Below are 17,346 nucleotides of genomic sequence, written 5' to 3' on the forward strand. Positions count from 1 at the left end.
ACATGAATGCCACAAATCTCCCATCATCCAAATGCTCCTCAAACCGGAAGCAGGCCACAGACATAGAGATTAGCTCACTGCCCTCCGCACACACATGAACAGCAAGAACAAAACAGGTATTTCCGAGATGCCTTCAAGGCACAGAGATCAAGAGAAGAGGTCAGACGAGCTCGGCTCACCCGGTGCATTGAGAGACTGTAAAGAGGAATGCAAGCTCAGCTGGTGGGGTGAGGATCGGAAATCAAAGTAGGCTCTCCCGGGGAAGCTGGGTTGTAGATTAAGGGTGGAGGAGAAAGGACTCATTCTACGGAGCGGCAATCTTTCCGAAGGCACTGGAAAAGGGACTGTCTGTTCTTCTGAGTCTGTGTCTAAATGTAAGATCAATGCAAACTAGAGATCAGAAATCTGCCACCTGCCGGGCACGCTTCCCCAAGACCTGCCTCACGAATGCATTTTCACAAAGCCTCATCCACCCCATCGAGGCCAATGTGGTTTAGGGAATTCTTGGCAGGACAGAACTCAAACCAGAGGACACTTCAAACATCACAAACGATTGTCTTCATTTTCCCTTGATTTTTACAGGTACAGAAAGTATTGGAAGTTTCCTTTTAATTAAATATCTTTAGAGCTGAACTTAGAAACTTTAAATTAACCCATTGATGACCAAGAGATCAATACTTTACCCTCTTCACATCTGTTGGGTATTACTATTTGTACAACAATGGTCTCTGAAAAGGTTTCTATTTAGGAGGTGACGGTTTTTACTAACTCTGTGCTGTTCCATATGTTCCCTTTTCTCTCTTAATATATATATTTCTGTTTCTAAATGGACAAGATGGTTTTTCTATACCAGCATATCCAAGACTTGCTCTTTAAATCAGAGAAGGACAGTGGGCTGAACAAGTAATCAGGGAAGGAGCCTTACCTTTGTTTCTGAATTAAGATCAGCCCTTAGGGGTGCCCTTGAATATCTCTGGTTCTCTAAGAATAAACGACCACGGGCAGTGGTGAGGTACATTGGTCTTTATTGGCAAAAATGTCTTTATTTTCAGATAGTCAGGTCTGGAATGAAGATGGCTATTATACCATAGTAATGACATATCAATTGCTTCATCTAGTTTTAGAATTTAAAGTAATTTAGAGGTAGTTTCTCACCTCTAAATTACTGAAATCATTCCTTTCTCATTTGTTAATAGGTGGTTGTAGGCTGTAGAGTGATCTAGTCAGAGACACATGTTTTACCAATTGGGGACATCTTAGAACTCAATTTGATAGTAACAATTCAGGAAATACAGAGAGCATGATGGTAGTATTCTAGTTCCAAAACCACAAAGGAAATTTCTTCTCATTGAAACAATAATTTTGTTTTGGTGGCTAAAGTGTTCCTGGGAATATGTTTCTGGTTTGAGTCTATTAGCATGTTCCTCTGTACCGAACATATCCTTATTCTATCAAAATGCTATTCCATGCATGCTCAGTGTAGCATATGTGTGCAGAGTGGGATCCTATTCGAGAAGCTCAGAGCAGGGCACTGGCAGGTTTCAGTTCAATACTGCCAACCCAGCCTCATGTTCATTTTTGAACTTAAAACATTAAAATTAGCTTTTCAGGCTACTTTTTTTTAGTTTGGGGGAAGTTTTTTTTCTTTAATAAGAAAAGTACAAACAAGGTTTTCAGAGAAAAGAAACTGCTATTTATGGAGCTGAGGCATTGTGTTCCCAATAATACATTCCAATTTTCTTCTACCTAAACTTCACATGGTTGGAGTAAATTGGCATGTGTGACTATTTCTTGTTAAGAAATGATTTATGATATAATTATCTCAAAGTAGAATTAGTCTTTTAGTTTAATAGAAAAAGTTGAAAGACAATTGCACAACACCACAAACTAATATGGGCATCTTTTAGGGGGAGAATTTACAACTGTATTTATCACAGTAAAATATTTTTAACAAGAATTTTCTTAGAAATGTATCTTTCACCAGGTGGTAACAGCTAATTCATTATATTTAAAATACTTGTTTCTCCAATAATTAAGGAAAAGGCCATATATAATAAAATGAATTCTGGAGTATACTGAACCCCCAAGTAATCATCTGAAAACCAGTGAAGAGACGTGTACTATATCCAGACTCAGGAAGCAAATCCAACCCCATCATACTCACCTCTTCTATTCTCAGCACCAGGAAGAAGCACCTAGAGTTGGTGATGGGACCACTCTGCAGGATGGGGGCTGAGGGCAGCTATGGTTATTCATGGGGTTAGTAACTGAACACTAGAATGGTTAGTTTTTCTATCCTTTTATGTGAACCATTATTGATGACCCAATTTTCCTTGAGTCCTCTTAGTCTTGAGCCATGTTCTCTATTCAGGCAAACTTACTTAATATCCATGTTACCCAATCACTCCATCTCTGCTCTGAGTTTTTCTTACCTGTGGTCTCCCATACCCTACCAGCTGGGCTCTTACCTTGTACTCCTACCCCATTTTCTCTAAGAAGTTTAAAAAAAAAGTCCTACTGCTTCATGAAAACTGTCCAAATGAAGCACGAGAGAGAGAGAGAGAGAGCAAGCTAGAGAGAGAGAGCGAGAGCGAGCATTTGATCCCAGCAAGATGCTTTGTGCCTTTCTCCCTCGGCATAGGGTGCAAATGTCAGGTCAGTTGCCTATAGGTCATCTAAACCATTTGATAATACCTTAGGTTGCAGGAGTCTTAGAGGGAAGACACTTATCTTGATATCATCTGAGCAGCAATAATAAGCTTCCCCTTGAAATCCTCTAGGTTAGGGATCTCATGGCCTCTGGGCAGCCTCCTCCTGTTGTAGTTATTGCTTATATTGTTCTGGATATACCACTTTGGGAGCCCTACTTCTCAAGTGTAGCATTACTGAGGCCATATTCAAGAGCAGTCATGGTTCTCTTTAAAAATAATCACTTTTCTGGGATAAAGAGAGTTGATTTCCAATCTTTCTTCTAAGGTATGGATCTCAAATCTTTACTCTCCTCATCATGCCCCTCTGGACATGTTCAAAGACATGAACCAAAGACAATAAGACAACATTGGGAACAGTAATGCTACACTCATGTTTAGCCAAATCACACAACTCACACTGAGCATACACACAGCTATCTATGGTGTGTATTCTGTTTTATACCCTGGGATGCAGAAAGGATCTAAACTGACTTCCTTACTTTCCCTCAAAGCACAACTACTGAGATCTGGAGAAGGCTTTTCAGCCATTAATATTCTATTAGTCATGACAAAGAGGAATTGGGTTAGTGTTTTTTTTTTTCAGAATACATGATATGAGGCTATGTTTTAGGTCATAGCTAATATTCAGGATAATTATTATTAATTTTTAATACATTGGTCACTAGAGAAAGACAAATAGCTCCTTAAATATTTTAAATTTCTTATGTTTCATCACATGTAGTGATCCTGTCTGCTGAAGAGCTTTGGTAAGCAAAAGCAATTTAGCCAAAACAGCAAGGGAAAACAGAACACCAGCTGAATACTGGTGTAGCAATTTTGGGCATATCAGTAACTCTGGGAGAGGGACTGTGTTTATAATGGGAATGTGTCAGGACACACTTTCCCTCAACTTGGTCAATGAGCATCATTCTCCTCTGGTCTTTGCCTGGACTCTTTTCTCTTTCCATCTGGAACTGGCTGATTCTGGAGTTGGGGCCTCTGCTTGAAAGAAACAATCAAGAATTATCAAAGCAAAGATTGACTGGGGATCAAACATTATTTACTGAGTTTTGGGTTTGAGGCAAAAAAAGGATATTTAAGTGGTGTATCTCTTTTTGACTTACTGAATATTTATTTTATTTTTTCATTAGCAGACACTGTATTAGAACTGAGTAACTAAATAGGAAACATTTAGAGAGAATCTGTCTTATATTATTGATTTTTACACTTTTGAAGACAGAATTTCTTGACTGATTTCAACATGTACAGTGCACTAGAGATTTCTACGGGTGTTGCAGACTCTTTGGAAATGTGTAGTCTTTGAGGTGTTAATTTTGGAATCCAAAGAGGAAAAGCAAATTGACAGGGGTTCCTTATGACAATGTACATTAACCCAGCTTCCTTTATGCTCTTGTAGAATTCTTGGTTATCGTCCTGTCTGGTATGAAAAGCTTCATAACTTAAGCAGCCTTTGGATACTAGTTCAACAAAATGGTTGTATTTCAGAGCTAAATAAGGCAAAATATGTCACTACGAGTTGCACAAGCAGCATTAAAGATGAGTTCCAGTTCAATTATAAACAAGCTGTAAAATAATTTGTTTTCTTGGGAGGAATTTAAAGAGACCAAGAAATGAATGAAGAAGGCGAAGTTTCCTTAAATGATCTAATAAGCACCCCAAGTCACAACTATATCCCACTGGTACATAATTTACAATGAAAGGTGGTATTTTAATCTTTCTTAAGTATGGCATTAATTGCAGTTGAGAAGTGAGAAACAAATCTGTTTTGAAAAGCTCCTTTTAAAAGAAGAAATGAAACACCCTCTTTCCACCATGGGACAGTTGCACACTCTGTCACCAAGTCCTCCATTCCAATTTAGAACATCAGGTAATTATTTATAAGGAAACTATTAATACAAAAGAGTGGATGCAAAAGATTCCAAAGGACTAAACTGCTCCCCAGATGGTCAGATACAAAGTGCATTCCCCAGAAGCAAAAATAGGGTTTGGATCCAATTCAGTCCTATGAAAAATCAGGAAATTCCCTGGATGTCATACATGTTGTCAAAATTAAAAGGAACAAAATCTCTTTTTTCTCTGGGCTTTGAAAGCTATCATTATGCCTCTCACTTTGGATTTTGTAAAATCTACCCAAATTTGTTCAAGCATGATTTACCTACCTTGAAGAATTTGTCCTGGAAATGCATATTCTTCTAAGTAAACACAATTCTGGGGGGAGGTGGTGGGCTGATGCTCAGAGTGAGAAAGAGTAAAGCACAGGCAGACAGGAAATATCTCCAGTGGACCATATACTGTTCTTTATTTGATCCTTTATTAACTATTCCTATTAGTGTTGAATTTTCAGTATCACAGGCAGCCTCTAAGAACCACTATACCCCTGGAGGATACGGGAGGTGGCTACACTTGTTCATAGCATTTACTGAAATAATTAACAGCTTTCAGCAGTAATTTTGAAGAAAACCAGGGTGTATTAATTGTAAAGAATTTAGAGATCATCTGTTCTAAGTTTAAAGTGTTAGAGACAAACAGCACCTTGCCCCCCAAACAAAAACAAAACCCTGAAGTCCAGAAAGATTAAGGAACTCATTTAAGTCACACTACCAGCTGTGATGTGATTGGATAAGGACACAGGCAGATCAATTCCTGGTGGATACAATTTTGGGGGTGGTAAGGTCATTGGTCTCTTTTGTGCCTTGGAAATGTATAAAATGTAAGGTTGATGCTATAGGCCATGGGGCATGTATTGGAGGTCTCAGGGGTGACCCAGCTTTGTGTAGATGATCTAATTATCATTCTCCAAACCCTGCATTATACTGAGGATGAATCTTTCTTATCTATATATAGAGTAGTTCTCGGGACTGTGGTGGATACAGATTGAAAGGCAAACACATTACCCTACCCTTTGGGATTCTGGCCACATGGGATGGGTGGACTGAGAGCAGGTGAGGTTCTTTTTCTCCCACAAGGTTACATCTTCTCTTGTGGGATAGGGGATGTCTTAGCGCAGCAAGGTTTAAGAGTACAGTAGCTACTCCGGCCCCTGATTACTATAAAGTATCTGCAAAGAGGTTGTGAACAAAGGCATCTGGGGTCATGCTGGGCCTACATTCTGCCAACATTCTGCCTGTATCACTGACTATTCTCTGGGTTATTTCCTATGATGTGTGGGAGAAGGCGCTATCACACTTGAAAGGGAACTGTGATGCTGAGAATCTAATGGGGGAGAAAAGGGCATTTTAATCTTTATGAATAACCTTTTCTATGTCCCCTTTTTAGAAAGCAATTTCTAAGATATCATTTCAAGAATCCCAACCCTTTAGTTGTCATTAGATAAAACAATCCTGGAAAGTGTTGGGCAGGTGGCTCCTGTGGATGTTCAAGAAAGAGGATGCTTGAGAGCACATTTTCTCTGTGCTCTGAGCTCCTGTATGTGGGCAGCGCTGGAATTTACAGCCTTATCTACAGCCTAATTCTCTCATGATCACTGATTATTCTTCCCACTTGGCCTCACAGTCGAGATCTGGAGGGCTGAGAGCTTCTGTGAATAAGTAGCTCTTTGGTTTCAACCTGAGCAGGGCTCCCAGTTCCAGATCTCACTTGGTGGGGTCCTTCCAGGACCTCAGAGATGCAGCTCTGACATCCTTTTCCTTCCCAGGCAGCAACTGGTCACTGCCAGCTGAAAAACGTCCACACTGGGGAGAACCTCAGCCTGGGCAGGTGTGTGTGTGTGTGTGTGTGTGTGTGTGTTAAGGAATGACAGCCATTCCCACATCTCTTTCTTAAAGCAGGAATATTATTCTTTAGAACGAAATTCTAATGTGACTCTTTGAAAGTGTTAGAAGTCTTATTTCTGCCTGGGGTTTCTGGATGAATACATGAAGCAGCTACACAGTACTGCTTCCACAAGCTGTTTTCAGACGTTTAGCAAATAGACTTAGGATAGTTTTCTCTCTTTCCCTCCTATTGGTTGAGTGCAAATAGCACTGTTTTAATGTCAGCATCAAAATGTACTGTGCTGGGCACTGGAGCTGAAAGGCTCAGGCCTGACACGTCATTTATCCTCTCCTGGGCTCCATTTTGCCATATGTAGAGTGGGAATAACAAGAATAATATTTTTCTCCCAGAGTGTGGTAGGCAGAATAATGACCTGCCAAAAAAATGTCCATGTCATAATCCCCAGAATCTGTGACTATGTCACCTAATATGGCACAGGGAACTTTACAGATGTGAATAAATTAAGGATCTTGAGATGGGACATTATCCTGGACTACCAAGGTGGGCCCAAGGGATTTAATCACAAGGATCCCTTATAAGAGGAAAACAGGAGGATCAGAGTCAGAAAGAGATTGAAAGATGCTATGCTGCTGGCTTTGAAGATGGAGGAAGGGGGCATGAGTCAAGGAATATAGGTGGTTTCTAGGAGCTGGAAAAAGAAACAGAACACATTCTTCCCTAGAACTGCTTCCAAGGAATGCAGTCCTGCTGATGCTTCACTTCTAGCCCAGTGAAACCCATTTAAGATTCTGACATCTAGAATTGTAAGGTGAAAAATCTGTTGTTTTAAGCTACTAACCTTGTTGTAATTTGTTAAATCAGCAATGAGAAACTAAAACACAGGGTAAATCTGGGATGCTACAGCAAGAGGACAGAAGAGAGGTTTAGACAGTAGTGATGGGTACAGAGGTACAAAGTCTATACAGTGGTCTTAGAATAAACAGAAAAGAATCCTTATGTTTTCCTTAGGCCCTTACAGAAAATGGATAGATTTTATACAATTCCTCCACTGAATTTCAGTATCCTAAAAATATTTGCAGACTTTCACGTTGCTGTCATTTTTACAGAATCTTTTAAAGGATAATGAAGAAAGTTCTTAGGAGCTCTACACAAAATGAAATAGGGCTTATTATCATAGTATTTGGTGAGGGGAGGAGGAAGTACTTATATTCCATAAAGCCTTCTGAGATATACTTGAATACCCTGTTACCAAGAGTTCCAGAATACATACTGACTTTTAAATGTACAATGTGGAAATCATTCTAAAATACATTACATACTTTCTGGCTTTCTTAATCGGAGCATATGCCCCAAGAACATTCGCTTTTGATTTTTTGGATTTTTCAGTTTTTCCAGTTACTTTCTTTGCTCAAGGCTGCCAATAGCTTCAATTCACTTTTATACCAAATTCTTCTTCTCTCTGCTAATGTGATGCCTCCAATCTGTTGCACTCTTTGCAAATGAGTCAATGAACTCTATGGAATTGTGGGTAAACTAAGAGTAAGTGAGAGCCAAGTGACACCAAGGGCTCTGCTGTGAGAACATCACAAAAGCTTCTGTATCTTTTCTTTTTCTTTTTTTTGCCAATCATAGGTCATTGTTGCTTATATCTTGATTCTAAGATGACTACCCACGTTGTAGGGTGGATATCTTAGTTCTGGAGAGACGAGGAGGTACCGTAGTTTTTTGCCACTCTGAGCCAGGTGCCATGAGATTCAGGGAGGAGGAAGAATAAAGCCCATAAGCTCTAGGGCAGGGCCATGCTATGTGCATCTCTGTGATCATGAAATCGACATGCTCAGTTAATGTTTTTGAGTGAATGAGGATTCCTTTGCAAAGTCAGCTCAAGGCATATTTTGAAGTCTTTGCCTTGCGTACAGTTATTCCTTCTGTTTAGATTTCTCTCTCTCTCTCTGAGAAGTCTTTCCTTCCCTTTATATCATATTCATTTTCCCTTCAGTATGTTGTATTTCATGTCACTATTAGATGCAAGACAATCATATTTTCTATGAAAATATGAATTAAAAACCTTCTCTTAGAAACGTTTTTACTTTTAGAAGCTGCTTGTTAGTTGAAATTAAATTCTAAATACTAGAATTAAGGTGATATTAAAAATGGAATAGCTCATACATTTCTTATGTAAAATCTGGAAGCAATTTGCAAACATAGATCAAGAGTCTTTAAAATGTCCATATTCTTTAGTAATTCTTAGAATGTGTCCAAGGAAAATGATCTTTTTATGCAAAGGGTTTTATTTTTTGCACAGAAGGTGCAACTCTCTGTGCTTTAATTTCTTGAAGAATTGGTGAGCTTCAGCTTCTTTTCTGCTGAGAAGGCTGCATGAAGTGACTCCCTGGCTCTGAGAGCTGAGGGGAGTCAGGGAAAGATCTTTTACCAGCCAGATAATAGTATTAGTGAACTATTTGAGTGCTAGGAATATTATCTTTGGTCTACCTTATTTTTTTCTCCAGATTTTAAACAAAGGGGAAAAAAGTACAGTCTGTTTAGATAGGTAGGAGAAAAGTAGGGGGAAATAAACAAAAATTTTCTGTCCTATTCTCACCCATGTCTAAATATTTTTTGGCAGGAGAATAGACTTCAAGACACAGAATAAGCCTGAGGACTTTATTAATGGAGCCTTGTTATATAATATTTTAAACAAATACTCTTTGCAGATGGTTTCAGAGACTGTGACACAGCCATCGTGGATATCAAATGAATCATTTAGAAATACATATATAACCAGGCTATGGGCCTTATTTTAAAATTTCATTAAAATTCTCAACTGCCTACAGTTAAGCTTATTCTTCAGTCAGGGTACTTTGGTTTGGATCTGCAGCTGGACTTATTCTCATGGCAGTTTTAAGTCCATGCCCAGGAGCTTTGCTTTCAGGGAACTAACTAAGCTTGAATTCAGGTAATAATGTGTTTTCCTTTCCTTATGTCTTTTGATAACACATTCTTTACACTTTCCATTGCATTAAATTACTTTCCATTGTTTTCCTGATCCCCTTACACAAATCATGTCTTCCTTATGGTCCCTTTCCTTTTCTCACAGTGTTCACCGTAATTTGTAAATATGCAATAGTTGTGTGTCTATTTCTTTAAGGCTTGCCTCTCTTCCTAGACTGTGAACTCCGTGACATCTGGGGTGACCTCTGCTCAACATTGTATACCCATATCATAGCATACAGCAGACACTTATCAAATAATGCCCAACAAATAGACAAATATATTTGCTTTGAAAAAAAAAAAGGTCAGAATTCACAACAAACAATGTGGACATTTGCTCTCCCCCACATAATGTTTTACCTTTAGGTCAGCAGAAGGTTTTGTGATAGTTCAAAGGGTTAAGTGACAAGTGATTTCAACCTTGGACTAAATGCATGAAAATACAAGTTAGACTTGCTATCACATATGAAATTGTACCCTTCTGTGATACAGACTTTTTATTTTGAACCTTGGAAAGGGGTTAACTCTTGCTAAAAAAGAACATAAAAGATTTTGTTAAAGTAGAGAGCAAACCAACCATCCCATCACCCACAATAGCAGCAAAGGAAAAAACCTCCAAAGTGAACCTTTTCAGGAATGGTAGGAAATGAGATTAATAAAGTATAAATTCAGCTAATGTATCGAAACTCTGTTAACAGCATTTTCTCATTGATTTCTAAAAAACAAAAATGAGGTATAATTCTTTAGGTCTATATTTTTCTCAATGGTTACAGACTGATCAAACCTCTCTTTTTTTAACAAGCTATTTGCTATGTTTTTTCTTGCTTTTTAAATCTTGTCTTACTGTTGTAATGAATTAGAATGAGGGAGAAACAAATAGAACAAACCAAAGTTATGGAGAAAGTATGTGTGTGAACTTTATTTCATCATGATAAAATCACTTCTGTGCAGTAACAGAGAATACTGACATCTACACGATGATAGGGTGTTCTTTGTATTTAGATACATACCTTATATTTGTACACAATATATAAAATTCATGGAGGAAATTAATTTCTACAGTACAGTTTCTTTGTTGGAAGAGGACTTGTTCCGTTAGTTTCTTTTAGAAAATGACCCCCAGTTCTGTGACTGTGGTACCAAGGATCGCAGTTCCAATCCTGTAATTTATTAGACACCATAATCTTATGAACATTAATCGAAACTTAGAAACTACATCCTCCTGCAGGATGAAAAGAGAGACGTAAGTGCTCAGGCTGCTATGCTATAACTGATTTTAGCAGAATAGTATGACTTCCATGATGCATTATGAATAGAAATAGTTTTCCCTTAGGTCTGGTGAACAAAGATTAATAACATTGCTACAAATTGTCTGCCTGCTCTGATGGCATGCACTTCACTCTTTAATCAAACTGCTGTATACACACATGGGAAACCAGGCCATCCCCCTTGAGGCCCTTTTGCATGGCACCTAGGAAGGCTCCTGGAGGGCTTTAGCACTTAGCTTTGGGAAGGCAATTGCTCTCAAGCTGGTAATTCTCTTCCCAGAGAGAAGCTGCCAAAATGAGGGTCCCAGAGGAGGCTTAGCTACCACATCCCTATAACCCAAGTCAGGGTAGGTCACGTGGGTTTGTCCCTTTCATTGAATTCTTCTCTTTGAGTAGCATCACTCAGACACACAAGTGCTCCCTAAGTGTGGTTTTCACAGCTAGGGGCCTTGCAACCTTGCTGTGGGATTTAAGTTGTGCTTGTTTTTAACCATGTGAACCATTTTAGAGGGTGACCGGCACATGCTGAGGTTTGTGGGAAGTGGGAGAAAACGCCACCACAGTTCTTTCAGCTAACATTTTGAATGTGAACAAAATCAACATAATTAGCTCTGCAGAGGGAAGTTATGGAGAATGCCATGGGACGGGGGTGGCTCCTGTGATTAAAATGACACCCAGAAGGTCTGAAAATGCTTTGGCACCGACCACAAATTCCTCACCATAGGTTTAATCTCATGTGTGACGATTGCTTTTAGAGTGAAAATGTGAAGTGGCTCAGAGGTTATACCTGGCCATCAAATCCAAGCCCCTCTCCTGAGATGGGTGGCTTGTTTCTGATGACCAAGATATTTACAGTATAGCCAAGAAGCAAAAGTTCTCTAGAGATGGACCTGTGCAGAGGGCCCAGGCAGGCTAACTAAGCCTAGAGGGACTGGCAGAGGTGAGAATGGCCAGGTAATGCCGAGGTGCTGGTCTCCTCCTGTCTGGTGCCCACAGGGAGCCTGGTCCTGGTGCATGAAGGTTAACCGGGAGTGGCCAACAGGCCCTCTTGGCATAGCCCTGGGCCCCACACCCCTTGGAAACACATTCAGTTGGATAAATCCACAGCGGAAAGGACCTTGGCCCCACCCTCAGATACGAGCAAGGGCTACAAAGCAATTTAGAATCCTCTGGGCAAAACTGGCCAGTGATGTGTGTCGTGGACAACGGGAGCCTGCCCTAGAGCCTAGGTAACATTCGCCTCACACACCGCGGCACATTCAGGCCTTCACTTGTCAGCTTCTTCCGCTGCAGCTTATTTAGAGTGTTATCAAAGGAAGCCGCCGGCCCAGGCCATTGGAACTGCTGCTGTGGACACTTTGGTCTGATCCCGTCCACACACCATGAGCTCTCTAAATGCAGGAGAGAAACAGCGGCTCTGTGCCAGAATGCAGGGCAAGTCATGGAAACACTTGCGAATGTGGGCAGTGGTGGGGTTACCTCCGGGCTTGCCAGCCATTCTAGATGCCTCGCAGTTCTCGCTCTGAGGGATACTGCTGAAGGGCCTTACCCTCGGACGTCTGCAGGACCAGCGTCTTGCTGTACTGGCTGACTCCCATTTTGTTGAAGGCCTTGATGCGAGCATTGTATGTGCTGTTGAAGTGAAGACCATCCACGGTGCACATGGTCTCCTTTCCAACATATACTTCCTGAGGGTCAGAAAAGAACGGGCCACCATTTAACTCTAAACTTGGCTCAGACAGTAAAGAATCTGCCTGCTATGCAGGAGACCTGGGTTTGATCCTGGGTTGGGAAGATCCCCTGGAGAAGGAAATGGCAACCCACTTCAGTATTCTTGCCTGGAGAATTCTGTGGACAAAGGAGCCTAACAGGCCACAGTCCATGGGGTCACAAAGAGTCAGACATGACTTAGCGACTAATACAATACTTTGTTCTAAGTTATTCAGGAGGCAAGTGTTGCAGGATGGATAAGAGAAGGTGCTTTGGGGTCTGCCTGATCTGACTCATCCTGTGAAATACTGGGCTCTGAACTGACCTCTTTTAGCTTCAGTTTCCTTCTCTGTAAAACTGGGACAAAAAAACCTATCTTGTGAGGTTGGTGTGTAGATTATATAAGGTCATATGTGCAAACTGACTAGCGTAGTGCCTTGTATTTAGCATGGGTCTGTCAGCTCACTGAATGCTAGTTATTAGCAAATAGGGCTTCAAAGATTAAAACTGGGTATTTGGGGTCACAGGAGTCAGACAAGACTGAGTGACTAAACCACCACCACCACAGATAGCATTATCCTTATTAAGCTGACATTTATTCAGTATATTATACCTACTGAGCTCTTTATTCACCAGTATGATTTATATTTAAAAAACAGGTTTGGAAACATGAATGTGGTCTCTCTGGTATGTTTATAAACCACTGATAGCTTCAGGAATTGTCACAAAGATGACATTCAAAGCAAAAGAGTTTCGAAGTGCAGGAAGGGAAATTATGACTTTTCAGATTTTTCCTCATAGTACAGAGGGAAGAGGGAGGAAACAGGGAAGGGAGGAAGAGTGATATTTCAAAAGCTTAAAATAAATCCTAGCATAATGCATCATTAGCATAGGTTAGGTATTTACCTCCCTCTTTAGCTGTACATGTTGCAACATTATGCTGATGTAATGAGTAAAGATAATTTTAGTCCAAATTTGAGCACAGGCTCAAAATGACATCTCCTTAGGGGGATGCTAGGAAGACTGGTGGCTGGGGCTTCAGTATGCTAAGAATTTTATACGAATGATCCAATTGGCTCTTAACAACAATGCATGAGGCACATGTTATCATTAAATGGCAATCCACTCCAGTACTATTGCCTGGAAGATCCCATGGACAGAGGAACCTGGTAGGCTACAGTCTATGGGGTCGCAAAGAGTCGGACACGACCGAGCGACTTCACTTTTACAAATGAGGATCTGAAGGCTCAAAGAGGTGAGAAACGGGCACATTCCCACAGCTTTAGGGGCGCGGTTGGGACTGGAAGGCAGGCAGCCTGATTTCAGAGCTTGCAGGACTGTAGGTACTTTCTCTTCAGAAGGGAGGGGCAATTGCTGTTCCGGGACTCCTTCATCCTTCTTTGATGGGACAAGGATGAAGGCCTCAGATGAAGGGTGTGCAGGCCCTGCTAGGTTGGGTCTGAGGCTCTGAGGTGGGTCCTCTGTGGTTGTCACCAATTTGGTTAAGAAGAAGTAGGTTTGGCAACCCACTCCAGTATTCTTGCCTGGAAAATGCCATGGACAGAGGAGCCTACTGGGCTGCAGTCCACGGGGTGGCAAAGAGTCCGACTTTGCGATTAAACCGTCAACCAGCAGGTTCTCCACTTACCCGGAACTGACCGCCATTGCCGTCATCCAGCTCCAGAATGTATCCTTCCGCGGGCACCGTGGACAGAGGCGGCTGTTTCCAAGACAGCGTGGCGCTATTGTTGTGGGTGCAGCAGTCCTCCAGCTGCAGGATGGGAGTCGCTGGGACTGGAGAGGAAGCTAAACAGAAATTAGTGTAACCCTGACTTCTGTGGAGCTGTCAACACTTCAGCATCTAGGAATGCTCAACACCCACTTGTAAACAAGTGGCTGGACTAAGTTCCTAGCCTGGGGAGTGAGGGAACCTGAATAGGATCTGCCTCACAGAGCCTCCAGGCGTGGCGAGCGTTTCTTCACTGGTGCCTTTCCAAGCTCACAGCAGCGTTTCCTACCTTAACCAGAGGGGAGACGACTGCTGTATTCTCATCCCCTTCAGCATGGAAGGCCTCAGCCCTCAGGGAAATGTTTGCCGTGTCGTCCGGATTTCCCATTTTGCCCACTACAGCCTAGCTCATCCATAACATGGTTGATACATGTATCGTAAAGTTACTCTGAAACTTAAACTGCATTTAATAAAATGGGGACTGCCTATGCTGAGAAACAACTCTGAAACCACTACGTACATGTCTAAGTTTCTTTCATTTTTTATTAGTGATTCCACTTAAGATTTTGTGCACATAACTAGCTACAACTGTGGATTTGTGAAAATTTGGTACCAAGGGATACAAAAGTGATTTCTCAGTTTTGAAACTTCTGAGGAATTTGACAGCATTCGTTCCAGGTAGCTATGCCTTGAAACGGAGAAGGCAATGGCACCCCACTCCAGTACTCTTGCCTGGAAAATCCCATGGATGGAGGAGCCTGGTAGGCTGCAGTCCATGGGGTCGCTAAGAGTCGGACACGACTGAGCGACTTCCCTTTCACTTTTCACTTTCATGCACTGGAGAAGGAAATGGCAACCCACTCCAGTGTTCTTGCCTGGAGAATCCCAGGGACGGGGGAGCCTGGTGGCTGCCGTCTATGGGGTCACACAGAGTCGGACACGACTGAAGTGACTTAGCATAGCATATGCCTTGAAAATGGCACTAGCCCAAGTCTGTTTTTGTGTTGGTGTTTAGCAGTCAACTGTGAGCCGGAGAATACTATGGGAACAGATGGGGGCTAGCAGGGAGGGTCAGAGTGTCCTCCTGACCTTGTGAAAATCTGTCACAGTGTTACTAGTCTCAATACCCCTCCCCCTTCTGTGCTGAGTCTTGTATGAAAACTGCAGATTAATAGAGCCTTCAATCATATAGACATACAAATATCAGGGAATGAATAATCCTAGTTCCTAAGGTATGAACTCAATTGATGAATCTGGGAGCAGTGTTTTCACTAACTGCTTAAAAATTGTTTTCAGCACTAAAACATGATTTTATTTTTGTAGCACTTTTAACATGGGAAAGAATGGTTTGGACCACGTCCAGGGACATTCAGATGAACAAATGTTAATTGTGGAATACTTGGTATGCTGTACCAAAACTGAACTCAGAGTGTCATGCCCTAAATTAAATCTGTTCCTTGCCAGTCACCCCAACTAAGAAGAAAGTTACTTTAACAGCGGCTTAGAAAAAGGTTTTATGGTGGATAACCTAGAAAACAAAAGCAGGGACTAGAATATAAGAGATGTAAAGGTGAAGCAGGTCTATTATACTTAAGAAGGCTGATACATTACAAGAAAACCATGTCTAAGTTAACACATCAAACATAATTAAATCAAAATTATGACCAGTGAATTGGAGGTGACCAGTTTATGAAAGGAAATCCTGTTTTGAGTTTCAATGGCACAAGAATGGAATCTTATCAGAGAACAATGCCTTTGCAGCCTCAGAGGTCCCAGAACATCTAGATTTGGAGGAAATGCACTGCTTTGGGCTTCCCTGGTGGCTCAGACGGTAGAGAATCTGCCTGCAATGCAGGACACCCAGGTTCAATCCCTGAGTCGGGAAGATCCCCTGGAGAAGGGAATTGCTACCCACTCCAGTATTCTTTTTTTTTAATTTAATTTTATTTTTAAACTTTACATAATTGTATTAGTTTTGCCAAATATCAAAATGAATCCACCACAGGTATACATGTGTTCCCCATCCTGAACCCTCCTCCCTCCTCCCTCCCCATACCATCCCTCTGGGTCATCCCAGTGCACTAGCCCCAAGCATCCAGTATCGTGCATCGAACCTGGACTGGCATCTCGTTTCATACATGATATTTTACATGTTTCAATGTCATTCTCCCAAATCTTCCCACCCTCTCCCTCTCCCACAGAGTCCATAAGACTGTTCTATACATCAGTGTCTCTTTTGCTGTCTCGTACACCAGGTTATTGTTACCATCTTTCTAAATTCCATATATATGCGTTAGTATACTGTATTTATGTTTTTCCTTCTGGCTTACTTCACTCTGTATAATAGGCTCCAGTTTCATCCACCTCATTAGAACTGATTCAAATGTATTCTTTTTAATGGCTGAGTAATACTCCATTGTGTATATGTACCATAGCTTTCTTATCCATTCATCTGCTGATGGACATCTAGGTTGCTTCCATGTCCTGGCTATTATAAACAGTGCTGCGATGAACATTGGGGTACACATGTCTCTTTCCCTTCTGGTTTCCAAAGATCATACACCATGATCAAGTGGGCTTTATCCCAGGGATGCAAGGACTCTTCAATATCCGCAAATCAATCAATGTAATACACCACATTAACAAATTGAAAAATAAAAACCATATGATTATCTCAATAGATGCAGAGAAAGCCTTTGACAAAATTCAACATCCATTTATGATAAAAACTCTCCAGAAAGCAGGAATAGAAGGAACATACCTCAACATAATAAAAGCTATATATGACAAACCCACAGCAAACATTATCCTCAATGGTGAAAAATTGAAAGCCTTTCCTCTAAAGTCAGGAACAAGACAAGGGTGCCCACTTTCACCATTACTATTCAACATAGTTTTGGAAGTTTTGGCCACAGCAATCAGAGCAGAAAAAGAAATAAAAGGAATCCAAATTGGAAAAGAAGAAGTAAAACTCTCACTATTTGCAGATGACATGATCCTCTACATAGAAAACCCTAAAGATTCCACCAGAAAATTACGAAATAATCAATGACTATAGTAAAGTTGCAGGATATAAAATCAACACACAGAAATCCCTTGCATTCCTATACACTAATAATGAGAAAACAGAGAGAGAAATTAAGGAAACAATTCCATTCACCATTGCAATGGGAAGAATAAAATACTTAGGAATATATCTACC

The 17,346-nt window shown here is 40.9% G+C and overlaps 1 protein-coding gene across 12 annotated transcripts in view; it reads right to left on the reverse strand.

The window, feature by feature from the left end:
• The window catches only part of TRIM9 (tripartite motif containing 9), a 118,967-nt gene that overhangs the window by 11,521 nt on the left and 90,100 nt on the right, over positions 1 to 17,346 (reverse strand). For 5 of the 12 annotated variants that reach the window (XM_070797408.1, XM_070797404.1, XM_070797405.1 and 2 more), the window contains exons 6-7: positions 14,064 to 14,221; positions 12,255 to 12,393 (exon numbers count right to left, since the gene is read on the reverse strand). In XM_070797408.1, coding sequence (XP_070653509.1) covers positions 12,255 to 12,393; positions 14,064 to 14,221 — 297 coding nt within the window. Of the gene's footprint in view, positions 1 to 179; positions 369 to 10,293; positions 12,097 to 12,184; positions 12,394 to 14,063; positions 14,222 to 17,346 lie in introns of those variants that run through there. The other 7 variants (XM_070797400.1, XM_070797398.1, XM_070797401.1 and 4 more) reach the window with 4 other exon arrangements.

The sequence above is a fragment of the Bos indicus genome, chromosome 10 (genome assembly GCF_029378745.1).
Source record: "Bos indicus isolate NIAB-ARS_2022 breed Sahiwal x Tharparkar chromosome 10, NIAB-ARS_B.indTharparkar_mat_pri_1.0, whole genome shotgun sequence".
In the NCBI taxonomy this organism is placed as follows: Eukaryota; Metazoa; Chordata; class Mammalia; order Artiodactyla; family Bovidae; genus Bos; species Bos indicus.